This window comes from Chiloscyllium punctatum, chromosome 4 (assembly GCF_047496795.1).
Source record: "Chiloscyllium punctatum isolate Juve2018m chromosome 4, sChiPun1.3, whole genome shotgun sequence".
Classification (NCBI taxonomy): domain Eukaryota; kingdom Metazoa; phylum Chordata; class Chondrichthyes; order Orectolobiformes; family Hemiscylliidae; genus Chiloscyllium; species Chiloscyllium punctatum.
The window spans coordinates 22041810-22065696 of record NC_092742.1 but is presented as its reverse complement, the minus strand read 5'-3'; the positions used below and the strand labels follow the sequence as shown (position 1 = coordinate 22065696).

The 23887-nt window shown below is 38.6% G+C and overlaps 2 protein-coding genes across 6 annotated transcripts in view; one reads left to right on the top strand and one right to left on the bottom strand.

The window, feature by feature from the left end:
* Positions 1 to 4786, top strand: part of LOC140476123 (prospero homeobox protein 1-like) — a 110047-nt gene extending 105261 nt beyond the window's left edge. Inside the window, exon 4 of the mRNA XM_072568234.1 lies at positions 4531 to 4786. Coding sequence (XP_072424335.1) covers positions 4531 to 4542 — 12 coding nt within the window. The 3' untranslated portion in view covers positions 4543 to 4786. The remainder of the gene's footprint in view (positions 1 to 4530) is intronic.
* ylpm1 (YLP motif containing 1) overlaps positions 1 to 23887 on the bottom strand; it is a 147054-nt gene that overhangs the window by 1455 nt on the left and 121712 nt on the right. For 4 of the 5 annotated variants that reach the window (XM_072568229.1, XM_072568230.1, XM_072568231.1 and 1 more), the window contains 3 exons: positions 15376 to 15509; positions 13921 to 14097; positions 6469 to 11301 (listed from right to left, as the gene is read on the bottom strand). The exons of the other annotated variant lie outside the window; for it this stretch is intronic. In XM_072568229.1, coding sequence (XP_072424330.1) covers positions 13951 to 14097; positions 15376 to 15509 — 281 coding nt within the window. In that variant the 3' untranslated portion in view covers positions 6469 to 11301; positions 13921 to 13950. The remainder of the gene's footprint in view (positions 1 to 6468; positions 11302 to 13920; positions 14098 to 15375; positions 15510 to 23887) is intronic. 5 annotated transcript variants of the gene reach the window in all.

Sequence of the window (23887 nt, the reverse complement as noted above, 5' to 3'; positions counted from 1 at the left end):
CATTTGCCAGCATTTGGCCCATATCCCTCTAAATCCTTCCTATTTATCCTACTTAGCCAGATGCCTTTTAAATGTTGTAATTGTACCAGCCTCCAGCACCTCCTCTGGCAGCTCATTCCATACAAGCACCACCTTCTACGTGAAAAAGTTGCTCTTTAGGTTTCTTTTTAATCTTTCCCCTTTCATCTTAAACCTGCTTTGGAGTCCCTGCCCTGGAGAAAATACCTTGGCTATACTTTATGCATGCTCCTCATGATTTTCTAAACTTCTATAAGGTCAACCCTCAGCCGCTGACACTCCAGGGAAAATAAACCCAACCTAATCAGCCTCTCCCTATAGCTCAAACCCTCCAATACTAGCAATATCTGTGTAAATCTTTTCTGACCTTGGTCAAGTTTAACAACATCTTTGCAGTATGCCAAAAGTGGCCTCACCAATGTCCTGTACAGTCATAACATGACATCCCAACTCTGACCAATAAAAGCAATTGCACTGACCAATAAAAACAAGTATACAAGTGCCTTCTTCACTATCTTGTCTACCTGTGACGCCTGTTCAAGGATCTATGAATCTGCTCCCCAAGACCTCTTCACTCGGCAACACTCCCCAGGACCTTACCATTAAGTGTATAAGTCCTGCCCCGATTTGCCTTACCAAAATGCAATACCTTGCATTTATCCAAGTTAAACTCCATCTGTCATTGCTCGAAACATTGGCCCATCTGATCAACGTTCTGTTATACGGTGAGATAACGTTCTCCACGGTCCATTTGACCACCAATTTTAGTATCATCTGCAAACTTACAAACCATTCCTCCTATATTCACATCCAGATTATTTATTTAATTAACAAAAAACAGTGGACCCAACACTGTTGCTTATGGCACACCGCTGGTCACAGGTCTCCAATCCTAAAAACAATCCTACCACCACTCTCTGTCTCCAACCTTCAAGCTAATTTTGTATCCAAATGGCTAGCTCTCCCTGGATTCCAAGTGATCTAGCCTTGCTAACCAGTCTACCATACGAACCTTGCACTGACATTCAATATGATTTTGGCCCATCTTCCATTTCAGCTATAGGTATGTTAACTTTATGGTAATGTTATTAGATTCGTAATTCAGTATTCTGGAGTAATGAAACACGAGTTCAAACTCACAAGTTCAAGTTACGCAAGTCTACAATGGAAAGCTAGTATCCCATAATGGTGCTCCTAATATTGCTAGATTGCTGTAAAATCCATCTAGTTCATTAATTTCTTTCAAAGAAAGAAATCTGTCTTTGACTGGTTTGATCAATGCACAAGTCCAAATGGATAATAATATGGTTAAACTCTCAACTATGCTTTGGAATGACATAGAACACAAGACAGACAAAAAATAAAACATAAATAAAGTTTGACTGCCTTTATCAATCTAGGCACTCAACACAAAAGGGCATCACTCCAGCCCAAAGTATACCTCACCAATGTCTAGGAATCTACACCAGAAATAGGACAGCTATTCCACAGGCAAGTCAAGTAAAAGCATGATTTAGTCATTTTCATATCATACTTTTCAGTCAACATCTCTGGGTTGGTCCTGTCCCTTCAGCAGGTTAGACATGGTAGTATAATGATCAGGAAGGCGAAGCTCTGGAAGGTCAGTACATTAACAATAACTCCATGAATTTGCATAGCATTAAGCCAAATATAAGTAAGGAAATCTCCCACTGAATACTTGCCACCCAGAGCTGATGTATCAGTACTCAGAGTCAATATGTCATCATCCTGCTGAGTTATCAAGAATTTGGAATTATAGAGCAACTTTATAATGAATAAAGCATCCCAAGACACTCCCATAGGTACATTAGAAGACAACATTTGATTCTAAGCTACATAAGGAGGTATGAGGGTGGATGAAGAACTAAGTTTTACCACTTCTTAAAGTGAAGAGATATAGAGAGGCAGATAAATTAAGTAATGAAGTTTCAGTGCTTAGGGCCCAGACAGACAAACATATAGTCACCTAATTGGTACTGATTACAATCAAAGATACTCAAGATGCCAGAATTAGATCTCAAGTTCATTGATCAATTGATAAAGGCAAAGCTATGGAGGGATTTGGAATACATGAGAATTTTAAATGCAAGACACTGTTTGACCGAATGCCAACAAAAGTTAGTAACAAGAGGGCTGATAGGTAAACAAATAAGTTTTGTGGAAGTAAGGATTCAGTCCTCAGTGACTTGGATGGCATTACATTTATGGAAGATAGAAAGCAGGAGGTCATCTAGGGCTACATGGAATAGTCGAGTCCGGAAGAAAGATAGAATAAATATTGTTTCAGCATCAAATGAGCCAAAGCAAGGGCAGAGTCAAGTGATATGCCAGAGATAAAAATCAGCATTTTTAATAGTGATTCAGAATCTCATCAAATATGTCCAAAACGTTACAAACAGTTTGGTTCAACCTCAGAAACAAGGACAGTTAGAGCCAATGGCTAGGGTCTGAAGTTTATAATTCTATTCAATAAAATCATTGCCCTATTAATTTGAAGTGTGACATCTCAGTAGTATCTCTCCACCTAACCCTAGATGTGAATGCGTATACGTCTAATTGATGTTCATTCAAGCCAGAGGTCTCTCACTTATATTGGGAGAAGATTCAATTCCATTCACCTTTTATTAATCACCTTATTTCAAGTCATAATTTCAGAGCTTTGATACTAGCAATCTGGACATGTCCAACTGCCAGGTATGTGAAATCCATGGGTCCAGCAACTGCTTATTCTGAATTGTGCAGAAAGAAAAATCTACTTTTTGGTATATGCCCAAGAATCATGGCAGATAAATCTACACTTTCTGTATGCCATAAACTTAATTTGCAAATTGAAGACACCTTTCAACAAAGAAAATAAAGAACAAAGGAATAATTTGCTCCTTCTTGCGCAGCCTGAAAGAAGCCTAAGCAAAAATTGGTACCCATAAGTGCTCTCCAAAGGCACAAACAGAAATCAGCTCTTTTATTTTAATCATTTGTGGGATGTAGACATCGCTGTTCCTCGCTGTCCTTTACAAGGTAGTGGTGATTTGCTTTTTGAGCTGCTGCAGTCCATTTAGTGGAAATACAATTACAACACTTTTAGGAATGCAGTTTCAGAATTTTAGGCCAGCAACATTAAGGAACAGTTCTCTATTTCCAAGTCAGGACTATGGGGGGCTTGGAGGGGAATGGGTAGGTGATGGTATTTCCATGTATCTGCTTCCTTTGTTCTCTAAATGTTAATGGCCGCAGGTACTTCTAAGTAGCTACGGTTAAAATCAGCATTGCATCTTGTACTCACTGCTGCTACTAAGTATCGGTAGAAGGAGCATATTTATGGATATAGTGCCAATCAAATAGACTGCTTTGTCCTTGATAGTGTCAAGCCTCTTGACTGTTGTAGGAACCGCTGTCATCAGCATTTATATGGCTAATTCAGTTCAGTTTCTGGTCAATGGCAAGTATCCAGTACTGTAGCTGTATAGGAACAACTTTGCTAAGTGTGCAATAAGTTATAGTGTATGTCTTCAATATTTTTCTAGAATACTGTAAGGGCCCATTGTCTATTCACTATTCAGTGTCTCCAGCCATTTTTCGATAATATGTGAAGTGTATTAAATTAACCGAAAATTGGTATCTGTGATGCTGGATATTTCTGCAGGAGGTCTGCCCATTACATTGTTGATGTCATATGACATATATATGCTGTACCTTCATTGTCAAGGGCAGACAATTCCTTACTTTCAATTCAAACCTCGAGATGCAATGCCAAAGTATGCTGAGTCCTTGCACTTGAGACCCTTTCTGACTGGTTAGTCCACTCATCAAAACAATAAGTTGAGAACATTATATATGTCTAATGCGATCAAAGATGTGCAGGGCAGATGAATTGGCTGTGCTAAATCGCCCATAGCGTTAGGTGCATTAGTCAGAGGGGAAACGGGTCTGGGTGGGTTGCTCTTTGGAGGGTTGGCGTGGACTGGTTGGGCCGAAGGGCCTGTTTCCACACTGTCGGGAATCTAATTTAATCTAATCTATTTTTTTAAAAGTCTGGAAAAAACACTCCCGTAATGCTATCAGTGTACAATTGACAATAATATGATAATGGATGCTGGACAAAACTGAAGATTTAGTCACATTAGTTAGCTACTTTCAAGAAGCCTGGTTAAAACTCTAGATCAAAACCTTATTGAACTAAATATAAAAACATAATAAAAACAAAATACTGCGGATGCTGGAAAAATGAAATAAAAACAAAGTACTGGAGAAACTCAGATCGAGCAGCATCTGTGTTCCTGATTCATACGCTTGTATGTTCATAATCCTATTGCTTATTTACCCCTTGGCTTTCCTCTGTCACTATTACAGTGACTGCTTGACAACAATACTAAAGCCAACACAAAATAAACATTTCATATCAAATAATGAAACAGTGCATACAAAAATCAACCAACAGCATTTTGTGCTTCTCTTCCACGTGCCTTGACTTGTTTTTGTGTTCCTTTGCAGGATGATAAGTAGAAGGCTGGTGACTTTCAATGGAAGATAATGGAGTATCAGAAGCACATCTGGGGGCCTGTCTACAGACGCCTTTAGATAGATAAAGTTGACAGCTATCAGTAGCAAGGCCCCAGGGAGAAAACATCCAGAGTTGCGCCACTCACCCAGTGTTTCACCTCAGCAATCCCACTAATAATTTGGAGGACTGATGGCTGGATTGCTGCAACACTCTCCAAGCCCCTGTGAATACTGCACTTTAGAAGCACAAAAGCATCGAATCTGAAATTGCATTGCATCAAGGAAAATCTTTGGCAGCTGCTGCATGTGCCATAGTTGAAGATGCAAAAATGGTCATTAATGCTGCATCATGGTTGAACACCAAGTGTAGGAAGAGATGTAGCCACGACTCCCATGTTGGGAAGCATAGTTTTCATGTTCTGCACAAAACTATGTGCCAAGTTAGTAGCAAATCTGGTACTTTGTGCATCAAGCAATTCACCTTCACCTTGTAATTCAGGTGAATGTGGAAGACAGGGTGATGATTAAGTTTGAGCATCCTCATCAGTTTCATCACTACCATTGGCCACATCCCTACCAAAAACTTTCCAAATAATGGCCAGACATCTGGACATGAAGGCACACTTGTCTTTCTCCAAATAGCTTCTGCTACTTCTGCACGGTGACTTGGAAAGAAGAAACTCGTCCATGAATTTCATGAAATCCATCTGAGTGATGTGGCTGGCAAAAAGTCAGTGAATAGCTGGCATGACATGCAATCTGTCAAAAAAAGTGAGTTTGTGGTTTGTTGTAGTGCTTGTGAATTTCAGGTCTCAGGGCTAATCTATAGAAATTATTGATAGGTGAGCCATTGGAAAATAGCAAATTAAGTAGTGTCTGATTCCAGTATGAATGATAGGATTTATTGATACATTCACTGACCGTAACCAGTTATGTTAAGGCCACAGAAACTTTTGCAACATTACATTCAGATTCTTGGAACTTGATGACTAATACTGCTTTCCATGGAAGCCTACTCCTGTTGTCTTGATTTTGTGTCTGGTGGACCTTCTAGCTAATTTATTTCTGGAATACACGAGTGCATTGTATGCATGGTTCCTTAAAAATGTTTTTCATGGTCACATACATACAGTAACTTAAATGGGCTGATTAGTATGTAGGGTTAACAGTTTGCTGCTCCACCATATATATATGGCCTAAAGGAAAAATTGCTCTGACACCTCGGTAGGTTTTCCTCAATTCACTCATGGGATGTGGGCATTGCCAGTTGGCTGGCATTTTATTGCCTACCCCTAGTTGTCCTTGAGAAGGCAGACATTTCACCACCTTTCTACATTCTTTTTTAACCATAGTCCCTTGCTGCAGCTTCTGAAAGCTATGGTGTCTGCACTTTCCTATTTTGTATCATTGTAAAATTTTACACAAATCAGTCATTTCTAACAAGACTGACAAATGCACTCCAAATACAATAGACCTCCCCTTCGCAACACTGGTCTCCTTTTGATGCACCTAGTCAATCAAAAGCAAGTTAATGCAGATGTACGTTGAAATAATTGAAATGAACAGCAATTCATCTTGCATCACGCCTTTCAATTCATGGATATTTTGGATGCTAACATATTTTGCCCTCAATATCTTAAAATTCGACAGTGTTTAATATTAGAGTTTTTCTTTTCAAAACAAATTATGAGGAAACTGAATGAAAGGCTAGAAGAAATCTAGTAGTAATAGCAAAACTGACTACAAAATCCATAATACTTTTATTGGGAGAAAGCAAAAACACATGAGATCTTCAGGGACCACAACCTTTTGGCTGGATCTTTTTAAATTTATTTACATTTTCCCCTAAATTACAATGTATATATAGTAGAATTAGTGACTAAAAATAACAAAACTGCTGTACTCATGAACATCAAAACATGAATTTACCACTTAGATTCTACAATGGGTAGAATTACAGCTGCCATACTGTGGAACTGGGCGAAGTCCAATAAAACTTTCAGGCATGAGTTAAGCAGTCATCATCACAAAGTTTACAGAGAGCATAACTGGTTTAAGAGACCTGTGAATTTAGAAACAATTTTATTTTTAGTCAACAGTACCAATCTATGCTTCTTATACAAATATAGATTTTTAAAAACTTGAATATTTGATTTCAAAGTCAGTTGTTTAGCTTAAGTTTATGTAGTGACAAGCTGAGCTGTACAAATCGGGATTATTTCTGGATTTATTTCCAGTTTGCACTGTTAACTGACTTTAGACACAGGCTATCATTGCCATTGGTACTCTAGCACTTCTGTGGTGGCACCATTTCAGCTCCTGGATGAAAAATTCTGGAATCATTCAAGATGATTTCACAAGGACAATAATAGTATTTCAAAGGCTGACCTAGACTGACAGAACAAGGATTCTCATCGGTACTTACCTTTAACTTTTTGAGACGACTTAAGATATTGCTCCCCAAGTAATCCTCTTTCAAAGTTACACTTGCTCTTTGAACTTGTGTGATGTAGGCAAAGTGCACACTTACCAGACATCTTTAGTTACCCTAAGATGAAGTAGTGATGAACATTCTTGAAACAAGTGTGTTACTTGCTAGACAGCATTAGAAGTTAACCTATTATGCAAGCTTCAAGCTGTGTACGCCGGATCAGCTAAGGTTGGTCGATATGCCTCTTTAGGGGAATGAAACTTTCACACTCAAGTCCAGCTTTTCCATAGACTTCTTAGTCATTTTTCTGTTCTGATTATCCAGCTAAAGCACATTTAAAATGAAGCACTCAGAAGATTTTAGATATGATGATGCACTTCAAACAGCCTCAGGTATTGATGAATAATAATGGAAACTTTCCTCTGATAAATGGAATGGGCAAACAACATGACTTTACATAAAGAATTTGCTGAAACAAATATAGTCTTCAAAATATCACTGCCTCCATATGTGTAACTATGTTTATCACCTAAATTTGTTATCCGATCGTAGTTAATCAGTTCTGAAGAAGGGCCACTGTACCCTAAATGTTAACTCTGCTTTCTCTCTCCAAAGATGGTGCCAGACCTGCTGAGTTTTCCCAGCAATTTTGTTTTTGTTTTGTTACACAACAGCTCACTTTAACCATGTTCTCATTAAATTACAAATACCACACTCTCACTTACATTCTTCTCGACTGGTTACATTGTAGAAATTTGGGGAGGCAGTGGTGTAGTTAGTGTCATTAGGCAAGTAATCCAGACACCCAGAATAAGGTCTGGAGGATAAGAATTCAAATCACAAAAGACAGATAGTGAAGTTTGACTTTTTTTTAAAACCTTGAATTAAAAGCGAGCCTAACAGCAATCACACAACATTATTGATTGTCATAAGAACCCATTTGATTCACTGAAGATTACTTTCGCCCTTGCTGGATGTTCACATATACGCCCCCATCCTGAGGAGGCAATGAAAGAGGGCTGAGTGTTTCTCCTTCAATCTTTAGAAATATTTTTCTATCCTGCAAGATCCCATGTCACAGGCTAACCACAAGATCTTTCAGGTCCTTTTGGTTCAATTACACAGAAAAGAATATATTTAAATCTGGTAGCGAACAGCAACCAGCCACACACACAAAATTGTTAAATAGTGGAAATAGACAGATTCGAGTAACATACTTTTACACTGAAAACTTTATCTTAAATCTAATTAAGTATACCAAGCATACAGAGATACAGCAATTAGGCATGCACTGAAAATGTCGGCTTCAAAAATGGCTCATTCATTTTAAATTTCATTCCTTTACTCTAAGGAACTGGTACAAGACGACAAAGTAGTTGTATTGTCCTGACTACACACTTTTCTACATTATACGAAGTATATTTATTGCAAAGATGCTGACTCCATCACTTCGACCTTGGACAGTTTAAGTGAAATGGCAGGTCAGCCACAGATATATCACTAGCATCCAATTCTTTATCTTGTTGGACCCAGGTTGTCCAATACGCCTCCTTCTGATACAGTGAAATAGAAAGGTCTAAAGGCTTTTTCTTTTGAAAGACAGTCTAAATAAATAGTTTTTGAAATGTTCTTACCTCATAACAAACATAATCCAAAAAAATTATAAGAAAAGCTTGCAATTTACCTCTGTCCAAAGACAGCTCATGCAGAATTTAAAATGGTTTACATTTATTACTACAAAGAAACTAATGTAACTGTTGTGAACTTCAGAAAGGAGGATTATTAGTTATACCTTTTGCTTTATCAAAATGTTAAAAATATTGAAATCATGTGCTGGACAAAAGGTTTGCTTTTCCACTTTTATCTTGGGTACAAATAATAGTTAGTTTGTCATTTGTTCATCGTGGTTAAATCCATTCCAATTTAGCTCTTCTGTTGTGCTTTATGAGTTATGTTGAGCTTATAAAAACGGAGTATTACAATTTTCTGCAGAAAGAAAGACGGCATACCTTCCAGTGAAGGCAGGGAAAGCCACAAAATAAAATACAAAGTACTATTGCGCACTTTAATTTAGAATTTATGATAAACATGAATAGCAACTCATGAGATAGCGCTGTCATAGCTGATTATTTAAAAAAAATGATACTGGTGTCTCTGTATGTAGTTATGAAACAAAGTTGGTATACCTTTACCAAATTCTACTTTACGTCACCTTCTTAGAACTATTTTCTGAGTAATCCTAATGGTCTTTGTGGAGGTCTAAACCTCAGTAATAAGGCACCCAAAGGAAACTAGATGCATCATCAACTTTCAGGTTTCCTAATTCCATTTTCAATATCTTCAATGTGTACTTCCCAAAGCACAGAACAGAAGTTACAGACATCCAACCAGGTGGTGCAAAGAACATGGTATATGAAGTTAAACATAATATTGAACTGATGGTGCAGAATGCTTACCAATGTGTAGTCTAATGCACAGTTTCTTAGGCACTTATTTGAGAAGAAATCTCAGAGGATGTATGAATTCACAGTGAAATATGAATGGATTGAAATTCACAGCAGCAGAGTAGAAGGTAACTTGGAGATATTATTTCTGAGTGGCTAGAATAGTACATTATCAGAAGAAATGGCAGAAATCTGCCCTTCCTTTTGGTCAGGTATGACATCTTGCAAAATAAACAATAGAAAATAAAGGAAGATGAAGTAAAATGCCCAATAGGACAATGAATCATTGAATTAAAGTGCAAATGACGCACAGAACATGTTGATTTTCCAGAGATCTCGAAACATTCCAAATTAGAACATAAAAAAAAGATTCATTAGAAGTTCTTATCTGTTCATGCTTCTTACCAATATGTAACTAACATAAAACAGTTTCATTCATAATCACTTTCAAAAGAAGCCCCAATTTTTAAGGACGGACACTAAATAATGTGAATTGAAAACTAATTCATTTCAGCTATTGTGGGACCACAGACTAACAAGGATGCCCTCCCTTTGGTCCAAAAGGGCAAGAGTACTGTAAAAATGCAAATAATTACCTTGACTGCTTACTGGTATATGCAGTTTAGCACGTATAGCATGAAACGGACAGCAACTGTAATTATTCACCATAGATTTCCTATTTTTAATCTTTTACACTGAATGTCAATTCGGAATTTTTCACTGCGATGTGCTTCGTGCCCAATTACTATTAAGAAATATGTTGTCGTAACTTTGCAATCTTCACAAATAAGTTATTAGTAACACAAAGACTCAAGAACTTAAACAATTACCATACATCTGTATACAACTACATGGATAATTAAATCTTACACCCAACCCCTTTCAAAAATGAAACGTTGTCTTAAACATTCCATCACAAATTTCAAAACCAACTTTCTTCAGAATCATTTCTCTCTCTTTAGGTCAGGGTATGTAATTCTTTGGATAAAAATATTGCAAATGTTTAAATGACATTTGAATTGCAACATTTCATTTTCAGTTATGCCTATTTCACTGTTCATGCAGGCATTAAATAAGGTACTAAAGTTATAAATGGCCAAAACAGAACCAAATAAAACAATGTTGGAATAGTTCTTATGAGACAATCATCTTGTCAACTGAAGCTATATTTGTTTCAAATGGTCTTGCACTAAGAAAGCTCTTCATTTAATTGGTGCAAATGCAAAAAACTATGGTCTAGTAGTTGCTGGAAATGTACACACTCCAAAATGTATTACAGTTTGAAACTGTGCATTCTTTTGGCACATTTACCAGACAGTGAAGTATACTTCCCCATTTACAACAGGATGGATAGATTCCTCGACTGTGATTCATAAATTGGGATAGCTCATTAGAGAGAGAAGAATGCAATAGCCAAATTCAAAAGGCCGAGACCATATTTGAAAGAAAAACCAGAAATACTGAATCCATAATAAACACACATTTGTTGGAACGCCCATTGCGTGCAGACACGTGAACTGTTCCATGGTTTCAAGTTAACTTTATTGCTCCTTAAAATTACAGTTGGCATGACAGAAAAAGGAACAATACAGCAATACAGTATATAAAAAAAAACACGAGCTGATGAAGCAAAGCCATGATAGCAGGCTCAGGACACACTCGATTACAATTAATGTGGTTTCAACTTAGTTTTAGATAACACTATCGATTAACCCTTTAAAAAATATTCTCACAGGCTGCTAATAAGTCAACCACCTAAATAGTCTAGTGCTCGTACAGTGTAACAGTAAAATAAAACGAAAAACTCAAAACGACTTGTGAAATTTCTTGGCTGTCCAATCTCTACAAAAGATCTTTTGCCAGCCTTCTCCACTGTTATTGTGGAGCCTAGAGAGAAATGGAAAAATTAAAATTAGTTCAATTAACATTTAAAAGTTAATTAAACAAGAGGAAGTTACATTTTAATGATTCGATTAACTATCCAACTTTACCACTGTCTATGGTTACAGTTCTTGAATTTAAAATACCCTTTGCAAATAACAGTTGTCCTTAATCCTCATTCACATTCGATCAACTTTAAAGAGGACTTCAGTGAGATGTTAACTTCTCTAAACAAAATAATCAGGTGGCAAATGAATTATAAAAAATAGATGAAGTAAAAAGATTTGACAGGAAAGACTTAACGCAATAGATCATTTCAAGATGCTTGCCAAATTCAGACTGGGCTCTGGAATAATTTCAATTTCATTGACTGCAAGGCTGTGGGCATTTGTGTCCACAGAGGAGAGGAAAACATTACACACAAATGCCATAAAAGAAACATTAGAACTTGCTGGGGAAATGGAGAATGGAAGAAAGGGAGTGAATGGCAGGATTAATGCAGGCAGTTATGGGGCAAAGATTAATGGTGAATCCACTTAAACATTAATAAAGTCAAATACAGTATGCAATTTGCCTCCTTCAGCTGACTCTTGTCATTTTGCAAAGATCATGGTTGATCTGATCGCAACCTCAAATTGACATTTTTGCCCATTACTGAAAACCTTTCACCTTCCTGTTCCACAAGAACTTATCGACTTCTGCCTTAAAAATATTCAAGAACTTTTGCTGCCATCATTTTTTCAGGAAGATAGCCCCAAAGTCTCATGATCCTCAAAAAAAAATTCAAAGAATTAAATAATTGAAAAACAATTAAGAGCTAATGGTAAAGAACAAGAAAATAAAGAATTGGGAAGAAAGATCCTTTGTGGAGCTAGCACTATTATAGTCAAAGATACTGAAGCTCCTATGCATTGACATATAGTTTCTACATCGTGTGTTTTTGCTCCTGGGCAATATTGTCTTCAGTAGTAAAAAAACTTTAGCCCTTTCTGCCATATGCTTCTTCCTCCTATCTAGGCTAATTTACACATTCAATAACATGTTTTCTAAAATAATGTGACATTGAAGCTTTTGCTCTTACACTCACCAAGGCAATGCATAAACGTACCAATAAAGGGGGAAAATAACATTTATACTGTCTGAAACAGGAGCACTTCCTGGCTAGCAAGTGGACTTATATTGGGATTTGGGTTTGTTGGCTACAGACAGATGGATCATATTAAACAGCATTTCCTTTCGGCTGTTCGTGATAAGCAAGGTATTGACTCCATTAGCACTTTCCTCTCAAAGTAGAAATGTTAGCTTGCACCTTAATTTGCACACTTCCAAATTGTCTTAGTGATTGCCAGTTGAAAAGCTGCATGAAATTTTGTCCTTTTTCAGCAATACTCAAATTGTGTACCCACCATACAAATTATTTTTTTCTATTCACTGACTACACAATGTCAAAAAGTTGTATAAACTAAAACCCCACAACGTCCATATGCTGAGACACCTTGGAAAAAGTGACCCTTCTAAGATACTGTAAAGTATGTGGCAGATGCTGTTTAATTTGATAAATGCAAGGTATTACATTTTGGTAAAACAAATAAGGGCCAGACTTAAACAATTAAAGGTAGATCTTGGGTGGTGGTGTAGAACAGAGACACCTAGGGGCTCAGGTATATAATTCTTTGAAGTTTGCATTAATGTTCGACAGACTGGTTAAGGCGGCGTTTAGCATGCTTGCCTTAATTGCTCGGACCTCTGAGTATAGGAGTTAGGACATCAGGTTGAGGTTGTACAGGACATTGGTGAGGCCGCTTCTGGAGTACTGTGTTCAGTTATGGTCACCCTGTTATAGGATGGATATCATTAAGCTGGAGAGGATTCAGAAGAGATTTTTCATGGTGTTACTGGGAATGGAGGATCTGAGTTATAAGGAGACGCTGGATAGGCTGGGATTTCATTCACTGCAGCACAGAAGGTTGAGGTGTGACTTTACAGAGGTTTAGAAAATCATGAGGGGTATAGATAAGATGTCTTTTCTCTAGGGTGGGGGATTTCAAGACTAGGTGGCATATTATTAAGTTGAGAAGAGAAAGTTTTAAAAAAGACGAGGGGAAATGTTTTGTTTTATTACAGGGAGTGGATCATGTGTGGAATGAACTTCCAGAAGAAGTTGGTGGATACAGACATAGGTACAATGTTTAAAAGATATTAGGATAAGTACGTAAATAAGAAATGCTTAGAGATATGGACCAAGCACTGGCAGGTGGGACTAATTTAGTTTGGGACTATCGTCGGCATGGACTGGTTAGATCGAAGAGTCTGTTTTTATGTTATATGTCTTCCTCCAGCACCTTCCACAGAAATCCAGAATATTGAAACTGCTGTTTTGCTCCCTATTCTAACTTCAAAAACAATTGCATGCAGTGATAAAAGTTTTCTTTCACAAAAGAATTATGGCTGGCCTTTTGAGTTTTGATTCAGAACTAAAATAACAAAGCTTGCCCTGGAAGCCTGCAACCAATCTCTTGGATATATGAGGCATACAGTCAATCTAACAAAAACAACGGAGAAAATAAATATTTTACTAAACCTTCTAGCACAGTTTAAAAACTGCAACTTTGTTTTCTTGCTTACCTCACTGTAAAAACAGTCCAATTACTTTTCTTAGAAATATTTAGTGCGGTTCAATGCTCTCTGGGCTAATTCACCCTTTTCATCTGTTATTTTCTCCCAATCTGTTTGTCCAACCACAAATCCTATGGCTCGTTTTCGCTCAGCATCCTTCTCCACTTCCAAGTCTGCCCATCTCACCTAAAGCAGATTGGGGTAAGTTCAAATATATACATTTTCCCTCCTTGCTGATCTTAAGCATACTGCTTTTCAAATCAATCAGGAATTCTGTGCAGAAGCATAAATGAATCAGAATCTTATCCTATAATATATTTTATTTTTAAATATGGAGACTCATGATCAATCTATTTTAGTTAAAGTAAATGGGTTACAGAAAAGAGCTTCCAGGTCAAAAACAAAACTATATCTTCCACAGCTTAACAGTGGGATATTACAAATGAAACAACAGAACAGCAGCATTTTAGCCACATTTGTCAATTTCCACAAACTCTATGCATCCCTGATACAGAGAACTTTGGAATTGGCATTGACAAAACAATTAATTGGATACCACACATTATTAAGCAGTGACCTTAAAAGAAAAGTTCATAGTCTTAAATTTAGTTATTCCATTCACTCCCTAAATTCGGCAATTTCAATTTTATGTTAATTAACACTTCAACTGCTGGTCAGTTGCTGATTAAAAAAAACAATTGTAGATTGATTCTCCTCCCAATTTCCAAATTAATTGAGAATGTCATACTAATTCTAGCTTTTGTGTAGATCACATGTCTGATTTCCTTTGCCAACAAATAACCACTTCCTTATTTGAAGGAGCAAATTTCACCAGTTCACAAAGTCCATTTTTGTTATAAAGGCTAGTTAGGATCCTTCTTTAGATTTGATAAATTGCTCATTGCATGTGCATTAACTAATTCACACAGTTCTCACCTGACTTTGCTACAGCTTGAGACCGTTTCCAGCCAGTGTAAAATGCATAATTTTAACCCAAAGCAGTATTAACTAGTACAACATCTTTTTGTACTAAATGGCAGCAGCACATTGCATTAGCACACTAGTACAATGATGATGTATTCTGTGAATAAATACTGGTTTGAATTCTCACTGTGCTGGGTTCCTGCAACAATATTGTTGCAGGAACCTTGAGATTCCAGAAATCTTGTTCTGTTCTGACGGGACAGGATGGGATTTGGGAGGGTGAGGATGGGGGGGCATTTAGCAACAGATTGTATTATTTCATTGTATAATTTCACAGCATTCATTTGTTTTGAGAAAATGTTTTGCACCGAATCATGTTTGTTACTCAAGACAAATACTGGCAAAACTCTGTAACATCTCATTTGATAAATAATTTATTCTGACTCTTTTGCCAATCCATAATGTTCAAAGGAAACTATTTTACAAGTTAAACAAAACCAAACAAAGCAAATGCACATAAAATGAGAAACGTTTTCTTACCCGTTTCTTTCCAGGTTCCGAAGAACGAGTATTATAGTCATCAGGAAGCTGAAGGTAATCCTCCAGTCGATGTGCAATGCTGTCATGCCAGCCTCGCTTCCGCTTATTGCTGCTTCTTAATCCATCCAGCTTGTCTGAACAACAAAAACATAGGCTCTGCAGTCAGGTATAGCGTGAATGTATGAGAGGGAAATATATATATATATATGCATACATATATACATACATGTATATGGTGTTACAGCTGAGCTCACAGGTGAGTACCCTTGTTGCATTTAAAGGAGCACAGGCTGGTTGGCCATAAAATTATTTGAAACACATCTCTGATGTAGTTAACTGCTAAGGCAGAATTCTTTCTCAACTCTCTGATGTTATTATTTTGTGCACTCTTTGTTTGCAAAGTCCATGTACAAATTACCCAACAGTTGAAGAAAACAAATTTCTACAGTACAGTCGTACTGATGGAATAACAACTTAAAAAGTTTAAACTATATTGGATTTAACACTGCATCACCCCTGCAGTTTTACAGAGATGCAATGACAGAACAGGACACTAGGCCATTGTGCATCAAATGCTAATGTTTTTATTTTCCCGCCAGGGTTAAAGTTAGAGGAATTAGTCTTACTTTAATACGAAATGCCTGCTAAAATAAAAGATTACTCACTGCTCAGAAATAAATATGGTTTGTTCATTTTATTAATTGTTAAAGTCATATTCAACAAGTGGCAGACAGACTCCAAGAAAATTTCCTTGAGTTTCATTTTAATGTAAATAAAATAGTATGATACGTTGACCGAAACAGTGTGATCTGAAATGCTGTCACAATTTTATTGCTGTGGAAAACGTGCCCTGTTATGAGATGCCGTCCCTTTCTGCATGTGATAATTAACGTGGAGTTTTTAAGTACATCTTAATTACCAACAATGCGCAGAGCCTGCTAGAGGTTCTTTACAAACTAACATTAAGTGAAAAGATCATGAATTACAACCCACATAATACTCATCTTGCAAAAACCTGTACCAAAGACATTACAAATATCAAACCTAATCCTGTTGTATTAACACCAATTAATCTGACAAAGTTAAGTTTATACTGTAATTGATATTCAACATTGCATATGTCCTACAATATTTACACATACACATCTGAATGCCAAAGCAGAAGTGACTACCTTTTGAAATATGATGCTATTACAGAACTAGGTGAATATTTTAATATGTAGAGATCAGTTTAGTTACATCCAATATTCTAAAAACAAATTTTGCAAAAGATATTAAATCTCAAAGTTCATGAAACACATTTAGGAACTCTGACTGAAGACTCCAAAGACCTAATGAACATATGAATTACTTGAATTTTAATCCCTCACAATTTACATTGTCATTACTTTTCAATGTAATTACCAAGATACACTTATCAACATCATTCAAAAACATTCAATAAATAATTGCGGTACTTTCAACTCTTAAATTAGTGAACCTACACAGTAAATAGGAACAAAGAAGAATAATTATGCCAGTACCAGATTCAGTTTGCGCAACCTTAAAACTGCAGAAAACATCACAGAGAGATGGTTTGACTTCTGAATCTCAATATATGCCAAGCATATGAGCTGTAAATGAAGGTTGTTAAAATTCTACAAACACAAAGTTGCTACAAGACAAATAATAAGTCTCAGAACAGAAGAGACAAAAGCAGGAGCTGACCATCTTGCTCCTCAAGGCTGCTCCACAACTCACTATGACACTGACTGAACTTCAACCTCAACTCCACTTTCCCACACAACTCCCATATTACTCAATTCCTTTAGAGTTAAAATATCTATTAATCTCTTACCAATGACTACTTAGATTTTGTGATCTTAAGATATACCGAAACAATTCTATTCTAGTTACACATATCAATAAAGTATAAATAATTGATCAAGTAATACATTTAGGGAAATGGTGTTTCTTTGAAGAATCCTTTTTAAAATCATTATTCTGCAAGTCATTAATTTTATAAACAAACCTTGATTAAAAAATGAACTTTAAGAGTACACATGACGTAATTCCATTAGTTTTATTTTTCCTATTCATTTATGATTTTACTGAACTGACTGTCCCTAAAAAAGACTAACTCCATAAACTTAGATAAATATTTAGCAGGTAAAAACAAAATAAATTTAACTCATTGTTATGTTTTTTTCCTCCATTTCATTTTCAAATTTCTCACAGACTTAAGTCAGTCAGATATTCCATTCCTGTGCTCAGGCACAAATTGTTTTGAGCCTGTAATTAAGAGGTGTTTGACCCTGCTTTGTTTCTTAATTTCTGTGCAATGCAGCATGTTGAATGGCCTGACCTATACTTAATTTTTGCACTTGCACTTAATTTTTAAAAAACTGAAATAGTAGAACAAAACATTTTAAAATCATAGTATTATCTGGTCCTTCTGAATACTCAAGGTGAGAGGCATTTTTCTTCCTTATCTACACATCTTATCTATAGTTATCACATCCTTATCTATATTTGCAGCAAAAGTTCCACATTATTCTTGCATTTGCTTTTGCCAAAGTAAAATTTGTGATAATGATGCAAATGCACATTCCCCCTAACAAACAATTGTTTTATTGGGAATTAAGTTCAGGTCAACATTCACAAATGCTACAAAAGTAAATAGGTACTTATTAAATTTCTCACACATAACAAAAATATATACATTTCACAGAACGTTTAACTGGACGAAGGACAATTATTCTATTAGTTTCAATGGAAGGACAGTACTCCTGTGAAGTGCTCCTACATCTTACAGTCTTCTGAGCTACCTTAAACAGAAGAATTTCACATGCTCCAAAAAGGCTAAAAGTTAGTGAAATTTACAAAACATACCCACAAAAAACATACAATCACACTTGGAACAGCATTACTTATAAAAATGTTCAAGTCTTTAACAGTCAGGAACAATTTCACTATATTTTAGTCCTCCAACTATTTTCATTCCCGAAGCTGTTGCTCAGCAATCTTGACTTTAGATAAAACAATGAGATAATAAAAGATTATTTTCTTTATTCACACATGGGACATGGATGTTACAGGCCGGTCAGCATTTATTGTCTATCCCCACTTGCCCTTGAGAAGGTGGCGGCGAGCTGCCTTCTTAAACTGCTGCTGTCCATTTGCTGTAGGTTGACCCACAATGCCCTTGGGGAGGGAATTCCAGGATCTTGACTCAGCGACATTGAAGGAATGGCGATGCATTTCCGAGTCAGAGTGGCTTGGAGGGGAATTTGCTGGTTGCAGCATTCCAATAAATCTGCTGCCCTTTTCCTTCTAGATGAAAGTGGTTGAGGGTTTGGAAGGTGCTGTCTGAGGATCTTTGGTGAATCTTTGCAGTGCATCTCATAGATAGTACAGACTACTGTTACAGAGCATGGTGGTGGGACTGGATGCTTATTGATGTGGTGCTTATCAAGTGTGCTGCTTTGTCCTGGATGGTGAGTAGTGTCTTTATTGTTGTAGGAACTGCAAGCATCCAGGCAAGTGCAGAGCACTCCATCACACATCTGACTTGTGCCTTGTAGATGATGAACAGGCTTTGGGGACTCAGATGAATTACTCGCCAAAGTAGCTGTTGACCTATTCATGTAGCCAGTGTTTACATGAGGAGTCCTATTATAGAGTCATAGAGATGTACAGCATGGGTCTCCTATTTTCCACTTCATCCAATCCTTCCTTCTTACTGTACCCATTTAACCTTTAGGGTAAATTTGAAAAGTTTCTTATCACCTAAAGATTGCAGAGCACAACCGACAGAATATCTGTCTGGAATTTCCATTCATTTACATGTCTAGTTGGCATGGAAAGGCTGCCAATGTCTTCGAACATCCTTCCCAAGCCAGTTATGCACTCCTATAACCTCTTTCGTCAGGCAGAAGATACAGAAGCTTGAACATGCACCAGCAGATTCAAGAACAGCTTTTTTCCTGCTGTTATCAGACTGATGAATGGACTCTCTAATTTCAAATAATGCTGATTTTGTTGATCTTGCCTAGCACACGTCCTGTGTGGTGTAACCTTACTCTGTCGAAGTTGTTTTTCACCCTATGATCAGCATGTCCTTGCTACTATGATCTGCCTGTATCGCTAGCAAAGCTTTTTATTGTACTTAGGTACACAGGACAATAAATCACATCAAAAAATCATTCAATACAGTTGCATGCATCAAATATTCGAGATCAAACACAGCATTCGCTGTATGTAACTATCTTCTTAACCTTAAGTTTTATACTTCAATATTTTTATACCTACCAAGTATTATTAGCTACAGGGAGAGGTTGTACAAACATAGATTACTTTCACCAGAGCACTGAAGACTGAGGGGCAACCTGAATGAAATGTATTAAAGTATGAAAGACATGAACAGGATGGACAAGAAGAATCTTTTCCACAGGGTAGAAACGTCATATCCTCAAAAGTTGTAGTTTAGATTATAAGATAAAGCAGAATTAGACCATTCAGTCCATTGAGTCTGCTCTGCCATTTGATTGTGGCTGATATTTTTCTCAACCCCAATCCCCTGCCTTTTCCCCGTAACCCTTGATTCCCTGAACCCATATCTTTCGGTCTTAATTCAATGACTTAGCCTCCACAGCCTTCTGTGGCAGTGAGCTTCACAAACTAAATACCCTTTGGCTGAAGAAATTCCTCATCTCAGTTTCAAAGGCTTATTCCTTCACTCTGAGGCTGCACCCTTAGGGTTTAGTCTCTCCTGCTAGTGCAAACATCATTTCCACATCCCCTTGATTCAGGCCTCTCAGTATTCTTCAAGTTTCAATCAGATCCCCCTCATTCTTCTAAACTCCATCAAGTATAGACCAGAGTCCTCAACTGCTCCTTATAGGAGATGGCCAATCCAACTAAACAACTCCGCACAGACAGGTGCTTGTGGCTGCAATTGAACCCGGGTCCCTGGCAATGTGAGGCAGCAGTATTAACCACTGGGCCACCGTGCTGCCCTTTGGCATTAAAGCCTTATCTTGCAATCCACTACAAATCTGATTTTCTCAATCCACTTGTATATTGAAGCCCCCCATGATTACTGTAATAGTGTCTTTCTTACATGGTTTTTCTATCTCCTGATCTATTTTCATCTTCACAAGCTGACTATGGGGCCTGCACACAATTCCCATTAGGATCTTCTTTCCTTTGCAGTTCATCAGTTCTACCCACAAATATTCCACACCTTCAACTCTGCATTACTACTAGCTATGGATTTAATTTCCTTTACTAACAAGGCAACCCTGCCCCCTCTGTTCCTCCTTTCAATAGGTCATGCATTTTAGGATATTTACTTCCCTGTTCTCTTGCATCAATGTCTCTGTGACACTGACATGCTCATTTACCTTGTTTCATATACTGCATGCATTTAAGCACAACACCCTCAGTTCTGTTTTGACTGCACCCCCCCTTCTCATAGTTGTCGACTAATCTGCTGTGTCTGAAGTTAGATTCCTGACCCTTTCCATAGTCTCTGTCCTATTATTTGTTCTGGAAACTTTAATAAGCTTTGTGAAAGCTCTCCCTCTTTAAAGGTTTCCTGTTCTCCCTCCACCCCCTCCGAAAAATGCGTTGCTGGAAAAGTGCAGCAGGTCAGGCAGCATCAAAGGAACAGGAGAATCAACATTTCAGGCATAAGCCCTTCTTCAGGAATGAGGAGGGTGTACCAAGCAGGCTAAGATAAAAGGTAGGGAGGAGGGACTTGGGGGAGGGGCGTTGGGAATACGATAGGTGGAAGGAGGTTAAGGTGAGGGTGATAGGCCGGAGAGGGGGTGGGGGCGGAGGGGTCGGGAAGAAGATTGCAGGTCAAGAAGGCGGTGCTGAGCCTGAGGGTTGGGACTGAGAAAATGTGTGTGTGTGTGTGGGGGGGGGGGGGGGGGGGCGGAATGAGGAAGCTGGAGAAATCTGCATTCATCCCTTGTGGTTGGAGGGTTCCTAGGCGGAAGACGAGGCGCTCTTCCTCCAGGCGTCGTGTTGCCATGGTCTGGCGATGGAGGAGGCCAAGGACCTGCATGTCCTTGGCGGAGTGGGAGGGGGAGTTAAAGTGTTCAGCCACAGGGTGGTTGGGTTGGTTGGTGCGGGTGTCCCAGAGGTGTTCTCTGAAACGTTCCGCAAGTAGGTCAGACCATGGCAACACGACATCTGGAGGAAGAGCGCCTCATCTTCCGCCTAGGAACCCTCCAACCACAATGGATGAATGCAGATTTCTCCAGCTTTCTCATTTCTCCTCCCCTCACCTTTTCTCAGTCCCAACCCTCAGACTCAGCACCGCCTTCTTGACCTGCAATCTTCTTCCCGACCTCTGCGCCCCCACCCCCTCTCTGGCCTATCACCCTCACCTTAACCTCCTTCCACCTATCGCTTTCCCAACGCCCCTCCCCCAAGTCCCTCCTCCCTACCTTTTATCTTAGCCTGCTTGGCACACCCTCCTCATTCCTGAAGGGCTTATGCCCGAAACGTCGATTCTCCTGTTCCTTTGATGCTACCTGACCTGCTGTGCTTCTCCAGCAACACATTTTTAAGCTCTCATAAATTTGAACCCATTTCTTCCATACCAACCTCTCAGCCACATATTTACCTCTTTCGTCTTCTTGATACTGTGCCAAAATGCTCGTGGTTCAGGTTGTAATCTAGAGATTATCATTTTGGTTCTGCTTTCTAATATAGCTCCTAGCTGCTCATATTCCCTTCCAATAATCTCTTTGTTCCTTCTACCTATATCACTGGTATCTATGTGGATGACAACAACTGGGTCTCTCCCCTCTGCTTCAAGTTCCTCTGCAGCCTGGGTGAGATATCCTGAACCCAGTCAGGCAACAAAGCCTTCAGGACTCTCAATCCTGGCCACAGGGAACAGTATCTATTTCCCTGACTATATTATCCCTGATTATAACTACATTCTCTTTTGTTGCCCTCTTGAATGGCTCCCTATACCCAATGCTATGGTCAGTTTGCTCATTGTCTCTACAGTCCCCACTCTCATTCACACAGCGAACACAAATTTTCAACCAGTTGGGCAAGTGGTTCGTGGTTAGCACTGCTGCCTGTTTCGATTCTACCCCTGGGCGATTGTCTGTATGGAGTATCCGTGGTTTCTTCCAGGTGCTTCAGTTTGCTCCCACAGTCCAAAGATTTGCAGTTATGCATCTGGCCATACTAAATTACCCTGTGGTGTCGAGGGTTGTGCAGGCTAGGCAAAATAGCCATGGGAATTGCAGGGTTACAAGGACGGAGTTGGGGGATGGGTCTGGGTAGGATGCTCTTCAGAGGGACGTTATGGACTTGTTGGGTCAAACGGCCTGATTCCACACTGTAGGGATTCTATGATTAAGTTCAAATGCTGAGGCTCCTTCAGCATTACTAATCAATCCCTCGACTTGCCTCACTGGCAGTCAACACCCTCCTGTCCCTGACCATGGACCAAATTAAAGGTATTTAATCTAGGGGTGTGACTGACCACTAAAACACAGCAACCAGGTAACTCTCCCTCTCCCTGAAGTGTTGCAGTGTTCCAAGCTCAGACTCCTGCTCATCAGCTCTGAGGTGAAGTTCCTCAAGCAACTGATACTTGGTACAGATATGATCACTATGAACCATAATGAGGATCAATTCAGAGAACATCTCTGGGACACCCACTCCAACCAACCCCACTGCCCTGTGGTTGAACATTTTAACTCCCACTCCACCAAGGACATGCAGCTCCTGTGCCTCCTCCATTGCCAAACCCTTACCACTCGAAGCCTGTAGGAAGAACACCTCATCTTCCACCTTGGGACCCTGCAACCACATGGGCACAATGTGGATTTCATCAGTTTTCGCGCTTTCCCTCCCCCAACCTTATCCTAATCCTAGTTCCAAGCCTCCAACCCGGCAGCACCCCCTTGACCAGTCCTACCTGTCCATATTCCTTCCTTTCCACCCATCTGCTACATTCTCTCCTCCGACCTATCACTTCCACCCGCACCTTCATCTACCTATCACATTCCCAGCTATCTTTCCCCAGCCGCACCCCCTCCCATTTATCTCTCAGTGCCCCCAGCCCACAAGCCTCATTTCCGATGAAGAAATTATGCCCCAAATGTCGATTTTCCTGCTCCTCGGTTGCTGCCTGACCTGCTGTGCTTTTCCAGCACCACACTCTCCACTCTGAGCTCCCACATCATGCAGTTACAACGTATCACCTGGCCTGGCATCTCTATTTTGATTACTATGTTCTTAACTTGATTTTTAAAAATGTTACACTGGCTTTTCATTTGTACCCTGTAAATACTTCCCCTAATTGCCTTCAATTTGAACGTAACCTATAATAGGTAGTCCAGTTTGTAGCTATCACCAACCAATGAACTTACCGTTTACCTGTGATATCACTCTTTTGTGTTAAGTCCCTGATCCTGGGTTTCAATTTCTCCTGTTAAAAAAAACCTTATAAAATATGAGCTAAATAAAACCGCTCCTTCTCCTCTGCACCCAATTC